Source organism: Dipodomys merriami, unplaced genomic scaffold (assembly GCF_024711535.1).
Source record: "Dipodomys merriami isolate MVZ:Mamm:240054 unplaced genomic scaffold, mDipMer1.0.p SCAF_11, whole genome shotgun sequence".
Lineage (NCBI taxonomy): Eukaryota > Metazoa > Chordata > Mammalia > Rodentia > Heteromyidae > Dipodomys > Dipodomys merriami.
This window is the reverse complement of record NW_027202382.1, coordinates 43474877-43498648: the sequence shown is the minus strand read 5'-3', so window position 1 is coordinate 43498648 and position 23772 is coordinate 43474877. Positions and strand designations below refer to the sequence as shown.

The 23772-nt window shown below is 50.0% G+C and overlaps 1 protein-coding gene across 2 annotated transcripts; it reads right to left on the bottom strand.

The window, feature by feature from the left end:
* Positions 1–1233: 1233 nt before the first annotated feature.
* Set (SET nuclear proto-oncogene) lies at positions 1234–17792 on the bottom strand. 2 transcript variants are annotated; one of them, XM_070014768.1, is made up of 8 exons: positions 17589–17792; positions 8325–8382; positions 6832–6974; positions 6474–6577; positions 6262–6375; positions 5036–5206; positions 4807–4953; positions 1234–2788 (listed from the first exon to the last, which is right to left on the bottom strand). In XM_070014768.1, the coding sequence occupies exons 1-8, from the start codon at positions 17695–17697 to the stop codon at positions 2765–2767; spliced, it is 870 nt and encodes a 289-aa protein (XP_069870869.1). In that variant the 5' UTR covers positions 17698–17792; the 3' UTR covers positions 1234–2764. The 2 variants fall into 2 exon arrangements, with proteins under 2 accessions (XP_069870869.1, XP_069870870.1); XM_070014769.1 differs by lacking the exon at positions 17589–17792 and adding an exon at positions 9776–10240.
* Between the last annotated feature and the right edge of the window lie 5980 nt (positions 17793–23772).

Genomic DNA, 23772 nt, shown 5'->3' with positions numbered 1-23772 from the left:
GCCAGCTGCTTGAGATGGGGCCTGGGCCTTATTAACTTCTGCCCAGGTGTAACAGTGCTTCTCTAGCCACTTTGAGGATTACAGCTATGTCTTTATACCTAGTTATCTTTTAAAATGTAGACCTTGTTTGGCTCCAGTGGCTCAAGGTCTATAATCCTGCTAGCGGGGGAGGGAGAGCAGTTATTCAGGTCAGGTAACAATCTTCTCTAAATCATGATCTAAAACACTTTAAAGGTCTTGAAACTACAGCTACAGTACGGAATGCAGAGGATGGACCAGCTTTGAGAAAGCCATCACCTTCCAAGCGAAGCAACCTGGGTATCTTCTTTTGATTGCAACTCCCAAGGCAGCCCAGGATCCCTCCCACATTCAGGCACAGAACTCAGTAGCTAGATGCTATCACTCTGCTTCCATATTGCCTCTGTAAGACCTGCAAGTAAACAGTCACCTACAACTAACAATACCCAGGAACGAGCTATTTCCTTAAAGGACCTCTGAACTTGACACCACCTGAAACCAAATACTTGAGCATGGTAGTTATGTCTATGGTCCCAGCAAAGCAGGAGGTTGAGGGCCAGGAGCTCAAATCTGCCTGAGCAAGATGCCTCACCTCCAAAAAAAGGAATACTACAGGTGACAAACAGGACTAAAATCACACACAAGAAAACCCCAGCTGTAGGGATGGGAAGGTGGCTCATGCATGCCTTGCATGCATGAGGCCCTGGGTTCGATTCCCCAGCACCATATAAGCAAAGAGGGAAAAAAGCCAGAAGTGGCGCTGTGGCTCAAGTGGTAGAGCGCTAGCCTTGAGCTGAAGAGCTGAGGGACAGCACCCAGGCCCACGACCAGACCCCCCCCGAAAAAGAAAAAGAAAACCCCAGTTGTGTGGCAAGTTATCACTATTCCACATCACAGGTTTAAGAAGCAATCTTGTGTGTGCCGGACACTTTTCCTGATTCCCAATTGTTCAAAAATCAAACAACCAAAAAACTTCTCCATACAGGCCTATAGTCCCCTCCACTCAGGAGGCTTCCCTGGGAGGACAGCTTGAAGCCGGGAGTTCAAGACCATGCTGAGACCAATGCCAAAGTTTGTACACTGATGCTATGCAGGCTGCACACTGTAAGCTGCAGTGACTGCCTATAACACCTGTACCATGAGGCTCCTCACCATCCACTGTGTCATTGAAATCCAAACCAAGTTAACAGTTCTCTACAAAACAAGGAGAATGACCCCAGTCCAAAAAAAAATCTTTATGTTCCTTTATTGGAGCAAGATTCCTGACCGGTATACAATGATGTACTTACTAAACAGAGACCTGTGCAGAAATTACATACTAGTCCATCTAGACAGGTTTTGGTTACACTTTTGCCTATGGATGGAATAGTTCCATTTGTAAGATTTTATACATCACAAAGCTTCCACGCTGTCCATAAATTCACCTCTGAGAAAGTGGCGCTTAATTTCAGCTGTTTTACAGCATTAAGAAGCTTATGCATTTGGCAGCTTCTGTGATGCACAGGGCAGTTCTTCCACCCAGATCGTCACGCTTGAACCTCAGGTTAGACACCTGGGACTTTAGACCGATAGACACTCAAAAAGGCCCATTAAAAAAAAAAAAAAAGGCCAGGGAGATAAAAATCAAGGGTAGAAGTCAGAACTCTCAATTTTGAGGTTCTAGTGTCTCAAACGACATGATTAACGACAGCAATGGTTCCCAGTTATGGAGACATTGACATTAATTCAAATCCCTTTATTCTCCATCCATACAGCCCTGAGGTCATCCTGCAAAGTGCGTATCAAAAAATACGAAGTCAGGGGACAGTTTGACAGTGACGTTATTATACAAGTCAAACTCGGAAGGTCAGATCAACTATGTCCATTCTGAGAGAAAAGCATCAAACCCTTTGTGTACACATTTAGTTTTATTGTAACAAAGCAACTTGTACACTTTTAACGTTTAAAACTCAGCATCATCTTTCCTTTCCAGTGAAAACAAAAGAAAATTTAAAAATAAATGAACAAAATTACAATAGAGAATGTCAATTCCAAGTAAGATCCTACAGGGTCTGCGGATTCTCCTGTAGTGGCCAGGGCTCAAGTCATCATTAGGAGAATTTTATTTTAAAAGTGTCATCTTAAACTGCAAGGATGTCCGTTAAACATCACAATTACACATGCCAAAGGAGAAGCCATGTTGTCAAAATGCCCACTTAACCCACCCAAACATCTCAAACCCACCCTTTGCTGACCTTCTAGAACCCCATTTTTTTAAGTTTTTTCTTTTTTTTTAAACAAGAGAAAGTAGACAGATACATGTTGGTAATGCTAACTGTCCGTATTCACATAGACACAGTGTAATCTCTGAGCCCAATATACAGAGAAAGGAGGAGAAAAGCTAGAATCTATGCACTACTACACAGGGCCTGGTGCCTCCAGCAGAGCAGAGCAACCGGAGGCTTTTCTTGTTTCCCACAGAGCAGGTGGTGGTGGTGGTGGTGGTGGTGTTGATTCCGTACAGTTTTTGTTGAGACAGAAAGGGATAAAAATGAATTTAGAACAGAGGTGTGTGGAGATTCTTTTCCCGTTGTATTCTGAGCAAGGTATTCCCCCCCAAATAAGTTGAGAACCATGGTGTTTTGAGAAAAGAGACCTCAAGAACAGGGCAACTGAGCACAGAGGGGGAGAAGACTGCAACTTGCTCCCAGGGACTGGAGAAAATTAAGAAAAAAAAAAAAAAGTTGGAATCCATCAGTGTTTTCTATTAGTCATCTTCTCCTTCATCCTCCTGAAAGAAAAAGAAGGCAGTTAATTGCCAAGGCTGATAAAATCCTACTGTCACACCTTAGCTTCTGTATGGACCACAATGAGCCCACAGTAATGCCAGGTGTGGGCCAGCTACCTATTATTTACATCCAAACAACCAACACAGCCCAAGATACTATTTCAGATAAATTAGTATTAATCCGTGAGCGAATTTCATACCAAACAATCCAAAAAGCTCACATTAAGGAGAAATAGGAGGCCCTGTTTTAGCTAACTCAGGATGCTGAGATCTGAGAATCATGGATCAAAGCCAGCATGAGCAGAAAAGTTCCCATGAGACTCCTATCTCCAAGTAATAACCAGAAAACTAAAAGTGGAACTGTGGCTCACAGGGAGAGTGCTAGACTTGAGTGAAAGAGCTCAGGGTCCTGAGTTAAAAAAAAAAAAAAAAGACCCTAAAACAAAAAGGAGATAGGAGCATGGCTCAAGTGCCAGGATAGCTCAAAGCCCACAACTGAAAAAAGGTGAGGGAGAGAAATAAAGTCCAGCAGTTCATCCAAAGCACAGGAAGCTCTGTGATTTAGGAAGTACTGTTGAACTTAATCAACGATACAACTTTTTCTTTGCCAGTCCTGGGGCTTGAACTCAGGGCCTGGGCACTGTCCCTGAATTTCTTTTGCTCAAGGCTAGCACCCTAGGCCTTTAAGCCACAGTGCCACTTCTGGCATTTTCTGTTTATATGGTACTGAGGAATCAAACCCAGGGCTTCATACATGCTAGGCAAGCACTAAACCACATTTCTAACCCATTGGTACAATTTATTAAAAGAACACCCTCCCCAGCCCAATCTTCCACTAAAGTACTGAAAAGTCTGGAGCTCTGGCTTAATTAGGTAGAGTGCCAACTGTGAGCAAAAAAACCTCATGGGGCTGGGAAGGTGGCTCAGTGTTAGAGTGCTTGCCTTGCATGCATGAGGCCCTGGGTTTGGCTCCTCAGCACCACATAAGCAGAAAAAGCCGGAAGTGGCACTGTGGCTCAAGTGGTAAGAGTGCTTGCCTGGAGCTGAAGAGCTGAGGGACAGCACGCAGGCCCAGAGTTCAGGCCCCACGACCGCCCCCCCCCCCCCAAAAAAAAAAAAAAAATCATGGACAGCCCCCAGGTCAAGTTCAAGACCCAGGATTGGGATTGATTGTGTGTGTGTGTGTACATGCACACGCGTGCTACAGGCTAGACCAAGATGGAAGAGGCATAGTTTTTTGTTTTCCCTTCCCCTCCACATATACCAATATCATATATAGTGAAAGCAGGGGTTATAGGGGAGGGACATACAAAGCAACAAAGACATCATCTTATAAATATATTAGAAACAATTGCATGAAAGATCTCTTTTGTGGGGCTTGAGCTCTAGGCCCGGGAGCTGTCCCTGAGCAATTCAGCTCAAGGCTCATGGAAGAGGCATAGTTTTCTGTTTTGTTTTTGTCCGGTCATGGGGCCTGAACTCTGGGCCTGGGCGCTGTCCCTCAGCTCTTCAGCTCAAGGCTAGCGCTCTACCACTTGAGCCACAGTGCCACTGCCGGCTTTTTTATTTTTGCTTATGTGGTGCTGAGGAATCGAACCCAGGGCCTCATGCTTGCAAGGCAAGCGCTCTACCACTGAGCCACCTTCCTAGCCCCAAGGCATAGTTTTAAGTGTGGGTCATTTCCCATTTTCCTTCCTCTTCCAATTAGAACGCCTATGAAAAATATCTAGTATCTCTATAATGAGTTTATCAAATATTTCCCTGATCTAGAACAAGGCAATTTGCTCACACATCCAAATCAGTTTTACAATCCTGTTCCACTAGCTGCAAGGCCCAAAAATACTATGGTGGGACTTTTGGTATTTAGCCCATTTCTTTTTTTTTATTGTGAAAATACTGTACAGAGCGGTTACAATTACATGGACAAGATAATGAGTACACTTCTTATCAAACATTGTAGCCTCCTCCTTTGTTTCCCCTTCCTATCCCCCCCCCCCGTCCCCCCAGACCATTTCTTTTACCTCTCCTTCTTCCCCTTCATCATCATCTTCGTCTTCTTCACCTTCATCCTCATCCCCTTCTTCATCAATGTCTTCCAATCCTTCCTCCTCTTCATCATCATCATCATCCTCTTCCCCTTCTCCCTCCTCATCATCCATGTCAGGAACCTTTAAAAGACCAAGGTCCTTCAAGGCCTGACTTTTACACGGTGAGGCTAGCAGCACCGTGGGAAAGGCAGGCATGGCTCACCAGGTAGTACTGCAATGGGTTTGGCCAGATGTCGTCTTTGATGACCTCTCCCAACTCGTCTGCACCAGCGTCCGAGTGGTCAGCGAACCAAGTGAAGAAGCTCTCTGGTTCCTCATGCTGCCGCTTCCTGCTGGCTTTATTCTGCGTTTGACTGGAGCGCTTTGTCAAATCCTAAATAAAAAAAATGGGAACTTTATCAGCTCTCTGGGACATCTGAACTCCTACAATTTAAAAATATCCCTCTAGAAAAGAAAAAACATATATCAGTAGCACAATATTTTAATTATTAGAACAAAACAACATGCACAGTGGGGCAAAGTCCCCACAAATGTTTAATAAAAGGAGTTACCAACCAAATTAGACTTCAACAAACAGCATTAGCAGTTTGGGGCGGTGGCAGCACACCTGCCACCCCAGCCCTGTGGCTGTGGACCAGCCAGAAGCCCAACCCAAAAATCAAAACACAAAAGAAAAAAAGGTAAGAGATGGGTGTGGTGGCAAACTTCTATAATCCTAACTACTAGAGAGATTGAGGTAAGAGGATTGTCATCTGAGAATTTCCCAGTACCCAGCAAAGCACTGAAAAATGAAAGATGGGACTGTTGGCTCACACCTGTAATCCTACTCAGGAAGGTGAGATCTGAGGATCACAGTTCAAACTCAGCCCAGGCAGGAAAGTTTGTGAGACTCATATCCAATTAACCACTGAAAACTGGAAGTGGCGCTGTGGCTCAAGTGATAGAGCGCTCATCTTGAGCTGACTTAGCTCAGAGATAAGTGCCCAGGCCCAAAGTTCAAGTCCCATGTGGGAAGGAAGGGAGGAAGGAAGGGAGGAAGGGAGGGAGGGAGGGAAAGGGAAAGAACTGAGGTGTGATTCAACTGGTAAAGCAGTTGATTACTAATCCATGTAGCCCAAATCCGATTCAGAAACACACCACCTTACTACTTACTATGCATATATTTGCATATATCTTATTACATGGACATAAATGTACTCTAGCACATAAGCCATTTGAGAAATTCATTGACTAATACAGGAACCAAAAAGATTTCTATCAACTTTTACTTGCAATCTTACTCCTATGTATTTGGGTATACATCAGAATTTGTACTGGCTTTGCATTACCATGTTATTGACCAAAGTACCACCAAATACTGGTTAAGTTTACCAAACCATAACATTCAAAGTGCCATTTTTATCCAACAATCCCTTAAAAAGCACATACCTTTCCAGACTTCCATTTGATTTCAGTGGACTTTGAAGATGGATCACCACTCTCATTCAGATGAAATTCTTTGGAGAGAACTTTATTTTCAAAGTAAGGATTTTCATCAAAATACTATAAAAGAGTGGAAGATTTGAAATCAATGCCACAGCACTTCAACATCACATCTCCAATTATTCTCCACATTGGCAAACAAGATTGTGGCTACTTACAAAATCTATTCTGTAACCTGATTTTATATCTTCAAATTCTGTCACTTCAACTCTGGTCAGGTAATGCAGGGCCTCTTCATCCTCCTCCCCCAGCAGTGCAGACACTGCATTGGAAAACTGCATGTCAGGCAAACACTCACCATTCAGCGTCTACTTTCATACTTTCCTTAGATTTCACAACTCGTAAGTAAGAAGACCAAGCCAAAACTTAAGTACCTAAACTCAGTTCCACATTAGACACATTATTGTAAATTTCAAGGAGAGCTTTGCCCTCTGTCAGCACTCAGCATACACTGGATGAAATCCTCATCCAGGCTCTTCTGCTCATCAACTTGTAATAATGCCCTGCCGAACATACCTTGTGGATGGTTGACAAATGTTGTTACCCAAAAATTTGGGATTTTGGCGATCAATTCTGACCTCTTCTGAAAAAACGGTTGGCGGAGTTTATTATATTTCTGTTCTACTTTCAAGATCTCCTCACTGGCTTGTTCATTAAGTCTAAAGCAAAGAAAACACATGTAGACAATGGTGGTTTATCTGCAGATGTGAATGGCCATAGCTGCAGAATACATACTTGTTTGCACTAGAACTGCATAAAACAGGTAATAAATATTGTATAAACTGCAGTTCAAATATGGCAAAATTTCCATTTATTTACCAGTAAGCAATGCAAAAGGGTAATTTTTTTTTGTCTGTTGTGGGACCTGAACTCTGGGCCTGGGCACTCAAAGCTAGTGCTCTACCATTTGAGCCACAGCACCACTTCCTGCTGTTTCTCCTTATGTGGTGTTGAGGAATCGAACCCAGGGCCTCATGCATGCAAGACAAGCACTCTACCACTGAGCCACCTTCCCAGCTCAAAGGGTTAATTCTTAAGAGTACTTAAACTAGGTGTTCATGGAACATTGTATATTATAAGTACTCATTACCAGGCAGAACCCCAACTGTTCTGTTCAAGCAGGAACTTTAACTTCAGTAACATTTGAACAGCATATTTAAAGGACTTAGCCTGGAGGATGATGGTTCATGCTGCTTTTATCATAACTACTCTGAAGGCTAAGATCTGAGAATCAGTGTTTGAAGCCAGCCCCTGGACTAAGTATGTGGGGACTCTTATTTCCAATTACCAACAATTAGCTGGAAGTGGAGCTGTTGTTCAAGTTTAGCAAAACAGTACCTTGAGCAAAAACCTCAAGTGTCCAGGCCCTGAGTTCAAGCCTTAGGACAGGCACACAAAGGAACAACAAAAAAGAAACACCCCTCATTTCCAGGCAAAACTTCCAACTGTCTCCTGCAAGTAGGAATACTAAACCTGTTGGTCAAATAACAAAGTCATGAACTAATAAGCAAACAATTCTTATTCCATAAGGTGGCTACGTGTTTTTTCTTTTTTTATTTACATTCTAGGAGACTAAAACTAGAGCTTGTTTATTCCGGGCAAGCAATCCATCACTGGACTACATACATCCCCAGCTTGCCAGGCTTGACTATCTCAGCTTGTGGGAGAGTTAGAGGAAGAACACTAGAGCACAAGAGATGGGGAGAGGGGCAGTTGGGACAATATGGGGAAACACTACCCACGAAAATAAAAACCACAAAACATCCACTGAAGGACGATGCAGTTGCACCAATACCTAACTGTAATTGTACAAGTTATTTCACAGGAGAAATACCACTGGATGTACATAATATTCCCAATCATGAAGTATATATACACATGTATATACTTGTATATATGTACTTATATATTTACAGAAGCTCCCCTTGGTGAATAGATGAGTTTCGTTGCTTTCAGTTACTACTGGATTATCAGATGGATTTCAGAAAAACTCTAAAAAAAATCTTTACCTGTCTATTTCATTTTGTACTTCATCGATATGTTCAATTGCTTCTTGCTGTTCTTTTTCTGCAAAAAAGAAAAGGGAAGGGGAGCATAAGACTCAACGCAAATCATAACTAGTGTTTCGAAACACTGTGATATGTGAAGAGTAGCTGTAAAGCTGTTTTAAAAAAGTGCCTACTACAGGCGTGCTCTCCCCACGTGTTCTAGCACGCAGTTGACAAATTACTTTTTCATTAAGAGACCATTCACACAAACCCGGTTATCTGCTGGTTACTCCGAGAACATTTTACTGTTGCTTTTAAGAGTTCCATCACAAAATGTTACGGTTTCAGTTATGGGAGAAATAGCCTCATTAAGTTCTTCGTGTTTATGCTACTTATCACAAACACTTGCCGCCGGTGACTAGAACACGGAAACTAGTCCGGGCAATTGGCAGGTTAGGACACCACCCCCTCTCCATGAGGATTCCTTTTCACACTAAGTTTAAGATCTGCTCAGTACCCAGGAAAGTGAAGCGGCCCAGGCCGCCCGAACCAGCTCAGAGGCCCGCGGGCGCCTTCGCGGGCTCCAGCCCGGGATCCCAGCCCAGCCCAGGTGCCCGGCCCAGCGGCCCGGCCCCGCAGAGCCCACTCGCTGAGACCGTGAGGCCCGGGCAGGCAGAGGCTCCAGAGGGAGAGCAGAAAATGGGGTGTGCTCCGAGCCGGTGCCCTTTTGTCCCGCGACGACTGCGAACCCCGCGGAGCCCGGTGGGCGTGAAAAGGTCTGCCCGCGCGGCCCACTTCCGGTAAACTCTGGGGGTCCGCGGCACCCCGGCCGAGCGCCTCCCGGCGGGGGCCGGCGTCCACCGCGGGCCCTCCGCCCTCTCGGCCGCCGCGCCGGGGTCTGGCGCGCCCGGGCGGCTGCCCCACGTGGGGACCCGGCCTGAGCATCCTCCGCCGCCGCGGGCCGGCCGCGTGCTCGCCGCGCCCCCACCCCGCCCCGGCCCCGCCGAGGCCGGCCGCCGCCGCCGAGGCCGAGGCTCTGCCGCCGCGGGCCGGGCGGGAAGGGAGGCGGCGCGAGAGGCCGGGCCCCGGGCCGCGTCCGGCCGCACCATGTGGCGGCGGCGGCGGCTGATGGGAGCGAGGCATCATGGCGGAGCACAATAAAGAGAGGCTTCTCGGGAGGGAGGGAGGGGGAGGGCGGGCGAGGGAGGGGGGAGAAGGGGGGGTCTCCTCCGCCCGCCCGCGCCTCGCAGGCCGCAGCGCCCGCGCCTCGCCGCCCGCCGCCGCCGCCGCGGCGCCACCCAGGGCCCCCGGCCCCGCCGCGCACAAAAAGAAGAAAAGAGGGCGCCGGGCCCCGGGCCCCCGCCCGGCCGCGCGCCCCGCGCCCCCCCGCGCCCCCCGCGCGCGCCCCGCCGGCCGCCGCGGCCCGGGGCGAAGATGGCGGCGCGGCCGGCCCCCGCCGCGCCCGCGCTCACCTGAGGTCTCGTCGGCCCCGTCGTGGTTGGAGTTGAGCTCCTTTTTACTGACTTTGGCCGCCGGCGTCGACATGGTGCCGCTCCGCGGTCGGGGGCGCGGGGAGGGGGCGCAGGGAAGGCGAAGGGGGGGGCGGGCGGGCGGGCGGCTGCCCCTCACGCCACACGCGCGGGCGCCCGCTCGGTCCGGCCGCCTCCTCCCGGCGCTCGATCGCCCGCTCGATCGCCGCTCGCGGGTCGCCCTCCCCCTCGCTCGCTGGCTCGATCTGCCCGCGCGGCCTGGCGCCGAGGGAGCGGCGGGGGCGGCGCGCCGTGCCCCGACCCGGAGCTGCTGCGTGCGGAGGGGAGGCGGCGGCGGGCGGCGGCGGCAGGCGGCTCGCTCCCTCACTCGCGCTCCGCGCTCCGGCTTGCTGCTCGCTCTCCCCGACCGCCTCCTCCTCCTCCACCACCACCTCCTCCTCCTCTCGGCGAGGGGCGGGCGCCAGGGCGCAGGCGCGTTAGGCCGCGCGCTAGGCCCGCCCCCGGCCGGAGAGGCTCGCGCCGCCTCCCCATTGGCCGCAACGCCGGGACGAGGGGGCGGGGCCTCCGCGAGCAGACACAGGGCCTGGCGGAGAGGCGGGAGGAAGGAGCGCGGCGACGTCCGGGCCGGCCCCCTGCACCGCGCTCCCCTCCCCCGCTTTCCCCTTCCCCAGCCCGACCCGGGACATTTGCGCGCGCCGGGAGCGCGGCGGCCCGAGGGGCGGGGCTTCAGCGCAGCCCCCCCCCCACGCCTGCGCGTCACGTGGTGGCGGAGTGGCTTCCCTAAGCCTGGCGGCGCGGGGCGCTGAGAGGGGTGTTCGCCGCCCCCTGGACGTGCAGGCCTGGCTTTAACCTGGATTTCCACCGGAGCCTGGCCATCCACCCGCCCTGGGATCAGCACTCGGGGCCTCTGGACGCATCCTTTTTCGTAGCAAAAGGACGGCGGCACCCCTGTGCTATTCCAGGTGGGGAGGCTGAGACTCTGGCTTCTTTGCACACAGAGCCCGGCCGGCGTTGCCAGGTCTGGGTCCTGGCCTGCGCCCTGCCCTCGAGGTTGTGTACCCTTGAGCAGGTCAGCTCACTTCCCTCTGGATCCATTTGCAGCGGATGATAAACAAAAGCGGAAGTCCTCTGAAAGCAGGGGGACACCACACTTCATCACCACTCCCGGCCCAGCTCAGTGCCGGGTGCTCCCAAGAAACCACACTGACTGCTGGCGAGAAGCAGGCATCAGTGCAACTCGCAAACCGCACGGGAGATACACGGGGCGAAGTTCCTTGCACAGCAAAGCTGAACCAGGACAGCAAGACCTGCTTCACAGGCAAAGCCCTGCAAACCGCGCGTTCTATGTTCCAGGCATGTTCTTCTGTTTAAATTTTGCTCTCCAGCTAATGAACATCCAACACCTGATCCACAAAAAGCCAGAAATCTCTCCCTGATGTTTTTAACCAGAGTTCAAGCATCAGTACTAGCACACACCACATGCCAAGGGTGCCTGTGCCCCTACGCACATGCACACATGTACACACAAAGATATAAAGCAAAAAATCCACAATCAACCAGGAAGCTGAGAGTAAATAGTCATAATACTTAATGTAAGAACACTGAAAAGCAAACTCCAGGTGCTTGTGGCTCACAGCTGTAAATCCTAGATAGTCAGGAGGCTGAGATCTGAGGGGCACGGTTGGGAAGCTAGCCCAGGCAGCACAGTCCATGAGACTTCTCTCCAATTAACCACCAAAAAGCTGGAAGTGGAGCTGTGACTCAGGTCACACAGCTAGAGTGCTAGCTTTGTGCACACAAAAAGCTCAAGAGACAGCGCCCAGGCCCTGAGTTCAAGCCTAAGACAAGCACAATAAAAAGCAAAATTCAGGGGCTGGGAATGTGGCTTGGTGGTAAAGTGCTTGCCTAGCATGCATGAAGTCCTGGGTTCAATACCTCAGCCACGAAAACAGAAAACGCAGCAAATGGAGCTGTGGCTGAAGTGGTAGAGCACTCGCCTTGAGCAAAGAAGCTCAAGGACATTACCCAGGCCCTAAGTTCAAACCTCAGGACTGGCAAAAAAAAAAAATAAATATAAGCCGGGTGCTGGTGGCTCACGCCTGTAATCCTAGCTACTCAGGAGGCTGAGATCTGAGGATCACGGTTCAAAGCCAGCCCCGGCAGGAAAGTCCGTGAAACTCTTATCTCTAATAAACCACTAGAAAACCGGAAGTGGTGCTGTAGCTCAAGTGGTAGAGGGCTAGCCTTGAACTGAAGAGCTGAGGGACAGCGCCCAGGCCCAGAGTTCAGGCCCCACGACTGACCAAAAATAAATAAATAAACATAAAAAGGAAAGCTCAGAAAACTTGAGGGAATGGGTAAATTTGGGAGAGAGGAGAGAGGAGAATGATAGAAGGGTGACATTGGTCAAGATCCACTAGATATAAACTGATGCACTGAATTTAAACTTTTGTACAATGTTTAAAGATTAAAATAATTGGACTGGGAAGGTGGCTCAGTGGTAGAGTGTTTGCCTGGCATGCATGAGGCCCTGGGTTTGATTCCTCAGCACCACATAAACAGAAAAAGCTGAAGTGGTGCTATGGCTCAAGTGGTAGATGGCTACCCTTGAGCTGAACAGCTGAGAGGGACGGCGCCCAGGCACAGAGTTCAAGCCCTCCCCTCCCCCTCCCCCCCTGCCCCTGACAAAGAAAAAAAAAAAGATAAAATAATTCTTTTTAAAATCCACAGTCAGGGGCTGGGAAGGTGGCTCAGTGGTAGAGCGCTTGCTTTGCATTGCCTGAGGCCCTGGGTTCGATTCCTCAGCACCACATAAGCAAAAAGAAAACAGCCGGAAGTGGCGCTGTGGCTCAAATGGTAGAGCGCTAGCCTTGAGCTGAAGAGCTGAGGGACAGTGCCCAGGCCCAGAGTTCAGACCCCACGACCGGACCCAAAAAAAAATAAAATAAAATCCACAATCAGTTCTTATGAGCAATGTTTCCTCTTCCACACTACTGAAGCATGAACAAGAGTCACAGGTTGTGATAACTTCATACAGTTTTTGCTTAAACCTCACAAAATACAGATTAAGTCTTAATATCCTCACTCCACAGATAAATTTTTAAGTTACTGGGAAAAACCTTGGTTTTGTGAATGGCAGGCAAACACCCTTAAGACCAAACCACACCCCAAAATAACTTATAGTAAGTGTAAGAACCAAGATTCTAAACCAGTATTTTTGCTTTTTTACTTTTATATTTTGGGGTTTTGATGATGAAACCTAGCAGTAAATACTTAGGCTCTTCCACTGAACTACACATCAACTACACACATAGACCCCTTTCTTCTTTGCAGTACCAGACTGAAACCAGGCCTTCTGGCCTGGAGCATAGGAAGCAAGTACTCTACTACCTGAGGCCTAGCCCTGTTGCTGTTTTGTTTTCTTCTGGGGAATAGGGGGCAAAAAGGGATTGAACTCAAAACCTTATTGTTTTGTGCCAATCCTAAGGCTTAAATGAGCCCAGATCAAAACTTTTATGTTAATTTTGTTTTTGAAACATGGTCTCAGTAACTTTCCCTGGCTGGACTCCATGTCTGGCCTTTAGGCTGGGAATGTGGCTTAGTGGCAGGGTGCTTAGCATGCATGAAACCCTGGGTTCAATTCCTCAGAACCACATAAACAGAAAAAGCCGGAAGTGGTGCTGTGGCTGAAGTGATAGAGTGCTAGCCTTGAGCAAAAAGCAGCTCAGGGACAGTGCCCAGGCCCTTGAGTTCAAGCCCAAGGACTGGCAAAAAAAAAAGGGGGGGGATGGGAAGGAGAAACAAAGGAGGAGGCAACAATGCTTGATAAAAAAATGTGGGCTGGGGGCTGGGAAGTTGGCTCAGTGGTAGAGCACTTGCCTTGCATGCCTGAGGCCCTAGGTTCGATTTCTCAGCACCACATAAGCAAAAAGAAAAAACCAGGAAGTGGTGCTGTGACTCAAGTGGTAGAGCGCTAGCCATGAGCTGAAGAGCTGAAGGACAATGCCTAGGCCCAGAGTTCAGGCCCCACGACAGGACCCAAAATAAATAAATAAATAAATAAATAAATAAATGTGGGCTGGGATGTAGCTCAGTGGCAAAGCGCTTGCCTAGCAAGTGCAACATCCTGGGTTCAATCCACAGTACCAAAAAAGAAAAGACAAAAAAAATACAGTTAAAAAAAAAAAAATGTACTCAAGGGGCTGGGAAGGTGGCTCCGTGGTAGAGCGCTTGCCTTGCATGCCAGAGGCCCTAGGTTCGATTCCTCAGCACCACATAAGCAAAAAAGAAAAAAAGCCGCAAGTGGCGCTGTGGCTCAAGTGGGAGAGCGTTAGCCTTGAGCTGAACAGCTGAGGGACAGCGCCCAGACCCAGAGTTCAGGCCCCATGACTGGACCCCCCCCCCAAAAAAAAAAAGTACTCAAGCTGAGCACTGGTGACTCACGCCAGTAATCCTAGCTACTTAGGAGGCTGAGATCTGAGGATCATGCTTCAAAGCCAACCCGGGCAGGAAAGTCAGTGAGACTCTTATCTCCAATAAACCACTCAAAAACCAGAAGTGGCGCTGTGGCTCAAGCAGTAGAGTGCTCGCCTTGAGCTGAAGAGCCCAGGGACAAGCCGAGTTCAAGCCCCACAACCAACAAAAAAAAAAGTACTCATTACATTGCCCATGTAATTGTAACCCTTATGTACAGTATTTTCACAATAAAAAACAAAAAAGAATGTCTAGCCTTTTTTTGGGGGGGTGGGGGGAGGTCAGAGGTTTAAACTCAGGACCTGGGAACTGTCCCTGAGCTCTTTTGCTCAAGGCTAGTGCTCCACCATTTTGAGCCACAGCACCACTTAATTTTCTGGTGGTTAATTGGAGAAAAATCTCAAGGACTTTCCTGCCTGGGCTGACTTCAAACCAGATCCTCAGCTCTCAGCCTCCTGAGTATCTAGGACTACATGTGATCCACAGATAGTGCTGGCTACCCTTCAATTTTGTATGTGTTTGTGTTTGCACACGTGTGCCACACTGTGGCTTGAACTCAGGGCCTCCACTGCTGGAAACCTCTTCTATGAAGCCAATGCACAGGTTGGTGTCAGTGACCCACCTGTTTCCCAGACCTCCAGGGACCCAGAAGGCCCCAAGAACCCTGTGATGTCTTGTGATCAGGCAGAGCGCTTCAAGGCTCCATTCCCTTCTTGCCAGCACCGGTCCTGCCCTTCTTCCAGGCAACCCATAACCCATCAAGATGAATGCCAGGAAGTGGAAGAGAAAGAGAAAGCAAAAGGGCCAGAGAGCCAGTAAACAAGGGAGGGGCCAGGGCAGGCCTGGGCCCATTCAAGCAGTGAGCACGTGTATGGGTGCACCCACACACACCCCAACACCTGGCCCTGGGCCTTGTCCTCTCTAGCCTCTCACTTCACTTAGAATTCCTTTCTCAGCTGGGCGCCGGTGGTTCACACCAGAAATCCTACTCAGGAGGCTGAGATCTGAAGATCGTGGTTCAAAGCCAATCCAAGGAGGAAAGTCCGTGAGACTCTTATCTCCAATAAACCACTATGGCTCAAGTGGTAGAGCACTAGCCTTGAGCTGAAGAGCTGAGGGCCAGCGTCCGGGCCCAGATTTCAAGCCCCATGACCAACAAAAAAAAAAAAAAAAGAATTTCTTCCTCTTCCTGGCTATCTTGGGAGGGGAGAGAGAACCCCAGAAGCTGCTGGGAAATCTTAACTAGGATACCTAGAGGAGTGCCCCCACCCTTCCCTACCACACTTCTCCAAACCTCTTTCTCATCCATAAAAATGGAGATTTAAAAGATAAGCTGCTGTCCCGAGAATGGGCAGGATTCGTACAGACATCCTGGACACACAGCCTTGAAGGGACTGTGACTGTACCCTCAGCTTCCTTCTGGTTATTTCTCCACAAAACTACAAGACCAGGTGGGCTTGCCCATGGTCTTTGTGGATCACAAGAAGACATTTACCACACATCTCAAAGAGGACTGATTTGTTACTCAGGAGACTGAGATCTGAGGATTGAGGTTCAAAGTCAAATGCAGAATTTTTCTGTGACACTCTTGCCTCCAATTAACGAGCAAAAAGACAAATTGAAGGTGTGACTCAAGTGGAAGAACAAGCTCAGGAAGAAACAAGCTCAGGCCCTGAGTTCAAGCCCCACGACTGGCATACATGTACACACACGCACGCGCGCACACACACACACACACACACACACACACACGAAGATTATTGGGTCAATCATACCAGACACTTGTCTGAAGTGCTTTACTTAGATGTCAGTCTCAGCAAGCATGAGAGCCCAATTCACTGGCCTAAGGACTTAGGTTTCCCACCACCACCACCCCTACCCCTGGCAGTGCCACAGCATGGTAGGGGGCCTCTGAACCCCATCTGGAGAGTGAGGGACTGTCACCAATACCAGCACAGGTCCTCAGGAGCTCAAAGGACTCTCAGATGAACCCATCCTTCCAGTAGGTCTCGACCCCTCCATGAAGTTGCTGCTTTCCTGATTCAGCCCTATCCAATCTCCAATCTCCAATCAGTCCTATCCAGACTCCACTACAGTGCCATGTGGCTGAGGAGCCCTAATCCGCCAGAGCAATCACCATGTCTAGTTCCAGGATATCTGAAAACACAACCCCATGTCCAAGTTTAAGCCTCTAAGGAGGAGGACAAGGAAGCTGCATAAAGCTCACTGTTGAAATGCAAGGATGAAGCTGGGCGCTGGTGGCTCATGCCTGCCATCCTAGCTACTCAGGAGGCTGAAATCTGAGGATTGTGGTTCAAAGCCAGCCTGGGCAGCAGAGCCCATAAAACTCTCATCTCCAATAAACCACCAGAAAACCAAAAGTGGTGTTGTGGCTCAAAGTGGTAGAATGCTTTGAACAAAAAGAGCTCAGGGAAAGTGTGCAGGCCTGCAAGTTCAAGCCCCACAAGCGACCAAAAAAAAAAAAAAAAAAAAAGCCAGGATAGTCGCTCAGATGGGGTAACTTTTGGTCAGCCAGGATCACAAAGGGGGGCTTCTCGAGGCCCGGGAGCTGAGGCTCAAGAGGTCAAAGCCTGCAAGAAGTGACTTTGCCCCGGTGGCTCAGGCCGGTGATCCCAGCTACTCGGGAGGCTGAGATGCGAAGAATCCTGATTCAAAGCCAAGCCTGGGGGCTAAAAAACAAAGTTTGAGACTCCAACTCCAAAACAACCAGCCAAAGGGCAGGTAAGCCCTCCCTAGATCCCTCACCCCCAAAGTGACTTCCCCCCAGGTCTGGAGACACCCTTCTTCACGGACAAACGGAGATGATGGCCGAGAGAAGGGTGGGGGGCATCCGGGAAATGGGGCGAGGAGAAGGGCGAGGCCTGCCCGTGCGGCGCGGGGCCGGGCCGGGCCGAGCGGGCAGGGAGCGCGAGTGGACTCCCCGACGGCCGCGGGGAGGATTTAAACCTAGGGGCGGTCACGTGACGCTCGGCCGGGCCGGCGGCGGCCGCGCGGGGAGCGCGAGGCGCGCGAGGTCCGCGCCGCCGCTGGGAACGGACGGCAGGCGCCGCGCGGCCCGGGGCGGGGGGCGCCGGGGCCGGAGGGCGGAGGCCGGGCCTCGGACCGGCCGGCCTCCCACCCGCGTCGAGGCGCGGGGAGCCCGCCCCCGGTCTCGAACCTTCTGGATCTTCGCGCCCTGGGCCGAGCCCGCACAGCCGGGCTCAGCGGCGGCCGGGGCCGGGGCGCGGGGGTCGCGCCCCGAGGAGGAGGCGGCCGAGGACCCCGCGGCGCGGAGCCGCCCCGCGCCGCCGCCCGGACTCACCTCCCTTGGGCAAGCCGGGAGAGGAGGACGCGTCGGCCGGCTTCGGGCCCGGACTGTGCTGGGCTTTCTTCGGCTGAGGCAGGAGGGAGGACTGGCGTTTGGGGGTCATGGCGCGGAGGAGAAGCCGGAGGCGAGCCCGACGCTGCGGACCCACGGCAGGCGGCGAGCGGCTGGAGAGCGTCTCCAATGGCCCCGGGCCGCCCTGCCCGCCGGGGACCCCGCCGCCGCCCCTGCCCCCCGCCCCGCGCGCCCTCCAATCAGGAGAAAGTTCTTTGAGTCGCTCCGAACTTCTCTCCGCGGGGGGGGGGGGGGGGAGGGGACACTCGGCACTGGGGAGGGGGAGGGGATCTGCATCTGAAACTCCAGCACCCCCTTTTCCCTTTCTGGGTCTCAAATCCCCCCCCTCAGTGGTCAGTCCCAGCCCCATGGAGGGAGAACTTCCCTCCTTTTATGTTTATTTTCTTATTTTTTTTCTTCCCTCTTCCTTTGGTCTGCAGAACACTTAAGTGCCAGGCCCTTCAACTTACTCTAGAACATTCTTCCATTATCCCCAATCTCCCCCACCCCCCAGGTCAGGTTTACTCCTCAGCCTCTAGGTGCTTACTTGAAGGGATAGGAAAATAAAAAAAAAAAGGGGGGGGTCCTGATTAATAATTCTTGCTACTCAGGAGGCTGAGATCTGAGGATTGACGTTCGGAGCCAGCCCAGGCAGGAAAGTTGGTGAGACTCTAATCTCCAATGAACTACAAAAATAAAAATAATAATAATAAAATCTGGAAGTGAAGCTGGAGTGGATCAAAGCTCCAGGAAAGCACTCAGGCCCACAACTTAATCCCCAGGATCAGCACCAAAAACAAACCAACAAAAAAGGTCCTGGGGGTGGAGTGCAGGATTTGAGAAGAATTGAAACACAGATTCATTTTTCACTCATTACAGAAAACAACATGGAGGTGAGCTAGGCCCTTTGGTGGCTCCCGCCTGTTATCCTACTCAAGAGGCAGAGATAGGAGGATTATGGTTCAGAGCTAGGAGGATTTTTTTTTTTTTTTGGTCGGCCGTGGGGCTTGAACTCTGGGCCTGGGCTCTGTCCTTCAGCTCTTCAGCTCAAGGCGAGCGCTCTACCACTTGAGCTACAGCGCCACTTCCGGTTTTCTGGTGGTTTATTGGAGATAGGAGTCTCACGGTCGTCTCTCCTGCCCGGGCTGGCTTTGAACCGCGATCCTCAGATCTCAGCCTCCTGAGTAGCTAGGATTACAGGCGTGAGCCACCGGCGCCCGGCTCCAGAGCTAGGAGGATTTTAAGCCAGCCCTAGCAGGAAAATCTGTGAGACTTTTTTCTTTTTTCTTTTTTTTTTTTTTTTTGGTTGGTGGTGGGGTCTGAACTCTGGGCCTGGGCTCTGTCCCTCAGCTCTTCAGCTCAAGACTAGCACTTTACCACCTGAGCCACAGCGCCATTTCCAACTTTTTCTGTTTATGTGGTGCTGAGGAATTGAACCCAGAGCCTCATGCATGCACTGAGCCACCTTCCCAGCCCATATCTGTGAGACTCTTATCTCCAATAAATTATAAAAAATAAGAATAAATAAAGTTAGGGGGAGATGGGAAGGGGAAACAAAGGAGGAGGCAACAATGCTTGATAAGAAATGTACTCATGAGCCCGGCACCAGTGGCTCAGGCCTGTAATCCTAGCCACTCAGGAGGCTGAGATCTGAGGATCGAGGTTCCTAACCAGCCCAGGCAGGAAAGGCCATGAGACTCCTATCTCCAATAAACCAATAGAAAACGGGAAGTGGCGCTGTGGCTCAAGTGGTAGAGCACTGCCTTGAGCTGAAGAGCTGAGGGACAGCGCCCAGGCCCAGAGTTCAGGCCCCACGACCGGACCCCCAAAAAAAAAAGTTGAAGTCCAGCATCTAGGCCCTGAGTTGAAGCCTAAAAGAAAGAAATAAAAGCTATGAGCTGGTGGCTTATGCCTGTAATCCTAGGAGGATTTCAATTCAAAGCCATCCAGTACAGGAAAATCCATGAGACTCTTACCTCCAATTAAAGACCAGAAAAAAACACCAGAAAATCAGAAGTGGTGCTGTGGTTCAAAGTGGTAGAGTGCTAGCCTTGAGTGAAAAAGCTCAGCAACGGCATCCAGACCCTGAATTAAAAACCCCATGGCAGCCAGGCGCCTGTGGCTCTCGCCTATAATCCTAGCTACTGAGGAGGCTGAGATCTGAGGATCACGGTTCAAAGCCAGCCCAGGCAGGAAAGTCCATGAGACTCTTATCTCCAATAAACCACTAGAAAACCAGAAGTGGCTCTGTGGCTTAAGTGGTAGAGCGCTCACCTTGAGCTGAAGAGCGCAGGGACAGCAGCCAAGCCCAGAGTTCAAGCCCCATGACCGACAAAAAAAAAAGGCAAAGAAAGAGAGAGAGAGGCTGGGAAGGTGGCTCAGTGCTAGAGTGCTTGCCTTGCATACATGAGGCCCTAGATTTGATTCTGGAGCACCACATAAGCAGAAAAAGCAGGAAATGGCGCTGTGGCTGGTAGAGCACCAGCCTTGAGCTGAAGAGCTGAGGGACAGCGCCCAGGCCGAGTTCATGCCCCATGACCAGCAAAAGAGAGAGAGAGAGAGAGAGAGAGAGAGAGAGAGAGAGAAAGAGAGAGAGAGAAGGGAAGGAAGGAAGGGAGGGAGGGAGGAAGGAAGGAAGGAAGGAAGGAAGGAAGGAAGGAAGGAAGGAAGGAAGGAAGGGGAGAGAAAGAAAAAACAAAGCATAAAAATGACTATGTGGCCAGGCGTCAGTGGCTCATGCCTGTCATCCTAGCTACTTTGGAGACTGAGATCTGAGGATCGAGGTTCAAAGCCAGTCCAGGCAGGAAAGTCCATTAGACTCTTAACTCCAATTAATCACTCAGAAAACCAGAAGTGGCACTGTGGCTCAAGTGGTAGAGCACTCACCTTGAGCTTAAGAGCTGAAGGACAGTGCCCAAGCCCAGAGCTCAAGCCCCACAACCAACAACAAAAAAAGAAAACAATGCCTGGCTCAGGTGGCTCACCCCTGTAACCTCAGAAGGCTGAGAGCTGTAGATTGTGATTTGAAGCTAGCCTAGGGAAGGAAAAGCCATGAATTTTTTTTTTTTTACAATTAAGTACCAAAAAGGCAGAAATGGAGCTGTGTCTCAGGTGGCAGACTGCCAGCCTTGAGCAGAGAAAACCAAGAGGCAGTACCCAGCCCCTGAGTTCTAGCCCTAGTACCAGCATAAACACAAAGAAATCCTAGAGGGCTTTTTTTTTTTTTTTGTAAGTCCTGTGGCTTGACCAAGGGCCTGTGCATTGTCTCTTACCATTTTTACTCAAGGCTAGCACTCTACTACTTGAACCACATCTCCACTTTTAGCTATTTGGTAGTTAATTGGCCATCAGAGTCTCATGGACTTCCCTACTTGGGCTGGCTTCAAATCCTGATCCTCAGATCTCAGCCTCCCAAGTACCTAGTATAAGCACACCTTTGGTCCTCAGCTCCACCCAGGCTTGAGCTCCTCCAAGCCCTGGAGTTCCTGCCATACAACTGACCATTCTCTCTCCACTCAGACCTACCTGAGCACCCACCTACCTCACTTCCTGCCCCCCAGACTCCCCTGCTACCTGGTTTAGGACCCACATCATATGCTCCCTCTCCTGGGAAATATGGCTCCTTTAATAAACCTTATAATAATCTTTCTCCTGTACCTGTCTGCCTCTGTGTGGTCCCCTGGGATGGAGGTGAAGGATCCTTCACGTAGAATTTCAGGTGACAACAGCCAGCATCTGGCTGGAGAGCTTTTATTTAAGGGCAAGTAAGGTATTCCTAACAGCTAACCAGAGGCTGACAGAAGCACTCTGAAGACGGTGTTCAGTGTACCCATGCTGAGTGTATCCAAAGCCTGTGACCCCTCAGTTGCCCTCCTGGCTGTAACTCCAACAGATATGCTTAACAGGTACACGCGTGCACCACTGGGTTGTGATAAATGTGTTCAAGAATGTGCCTAGCAGCAAGATTCCTAGGGCGCAAACCTGGAAACAATACAAATGTCTGTCCCCAGTAGAATGAATACATTGTAAGATATTCATACAAAGGAACAGGGGAAGCAGTGGGAATAAATGAACTGCAGCTTACACAGAAAGATCTGAATGAGGTCCAGTGCAAGAGACACAAAATAGTAACTACTGTATGATTTCATTTGTATCCCTGTAAAAACAAGCAAAACTGCCAAGGCCAAAGTGGCTCATGCCTGTAATCTTGAGCTCTTCTAGAGGCTGAAATCTGAGAATTGAGGTTTGAAGCCAGCCTTAACAGGAAAAGTTTTATCCTGCCCATGTAATTGTTGCCCCTCTGTACAGTATGTTCTCAAATAAAATAAAATACAATTAAAAAAAAAAAAAAAAAAAAAAAAACAAACAGGAAAAGTTCTGAAAATAGAGCTAAGGCTCAAGTGGTGGAGCCTTGAGCAAAAAAAGGCATAGCATGCAGGCCCTGAGTTCAAGCCACAGCACCAGCACATGCACAAGCAGGCACGCGCGTACACACACACACATGCACACGCACATATTGAAGCTGAGAGTAAACCACCTGCCAGAGAACCAGCGCCCTTGCCTGCCCATATAGAGGATGTGTGTCACAGAAAGGGGAGATTGAGGACCTCAGAGGTCCTTCTAAGGTTCATGCTGCGGGTCCCCTGCCTGCAACTCATGGCAAGATGCTTCCTAAAAGAAAAGACTCAGCAACAATCTAACAACTTTTAAGGCTTCTGGGAAAAAGGCCACATCTATCACTGGAAAAGAAAGAAGGAACTAGAACTAAGGTGAAAGAAAAATGGGAAGTCTGAAACCATGTGGTCAGGACATCCCCATTTCACAGAAGAGAGTGCCACAGCCCAGCTCCAGAATGACTCCAGGGGAGCCCAGGAGCTCCAGTTGGACCTGCTGGGCAATGACAGCATGGAGAAGGGCTTTATTGCTTGATGTGTTATAATGTTAAACTTTGGATCTTAGGAGCATATGACTTTAAAATGAACATGTTCCGGAGGCTAAGATCTGGAGGGCTGAGCCAGCCAGCGTAGAAAAATCCGCTAGACTCCATCTCCAGAATTAACCAGTCACAAGTAGGGTTGGATGGCTGGTTTAAATGGAAAATGCTGGCTGAATGATGAAGGGCAAGGACATCAGTTTAAACCCCAGTGCTGGGGCTGGGCTGGGAAGGTGGCTCAGTGGTAGAGTGCTTGCCTTGCATACATGAGGCCCTGGGTTCGATTCCCCAGTACCACATAAGCAAAAAGAAAAAAGCCAGAAGTGGCGCTATGGCTCAAGTGGTAGAGCGCTAGCCTTGAGCTGAAGAGCTGAGGGACAGCGCCCAGGCCCAGAGTTCAGGCCCCACGACCAGACCCAAAAAAAAACCCCAAAAACCCAGTGCTATTACTAAAGGAGAAAAAAAAAGCCAGGCACTGGAGGCTCACACCTGTAATCCTAGCTACTCAGGGCATAGATCTGAAGATCATGGTGGAAAGCCAACCCGGGCAAGAAAGTAAATGAGACTTCAGTTAACCACCAGAAAACTGGAAGTGGTGCTGTGGCTCCTAGTGGTAAAGAGCTAGCTAGCCTTGAGCAAAAAATAGCTCAAGGAGGGGCTTGGAATGTGGCTCAGTGGCAGAGTGCTTGCCTAGCATATATGAGGCCCTGGATTGAATTCCTCAATCCCACATAAGCAGGAAAAAGCAGGAAGTAGCGCTGTGGCTCAAGTGGTAGAGCGCTAGCCTTGAGTTTGAAATGCTGAGGGACAGCGCCCAGGCCCAGAGTTCAAGCCCCATGATCGACCCCCACCCAAAAAACAACAACAATAACTAATGCTCTTCCACTTGAAGTACAGCACCACTTCTGGTTTTCTGGTAGTTTATTGGAGATAAGAGTCTCACGAACTTTCCTGCCCGAACTACAATCCTTAGATCTCAACCTCCTCAGTAGCTAGGATGACAGGCATGAGCCACCAGTGCCCAGATCCCTTAATTTTATTCTGCTTATGTTGGTGCTCTATCACTTGAGATACATCTCTAATTCTGGCTTTTTGGTAGTTAATTGAAAATAACTTTTTTTGGGGGGGTCCGGCCATGGGGACTGAACTCTGGGCCTGGGCGCTGTCCATCAGCTCTTCAGCTCAAGGCTAGTG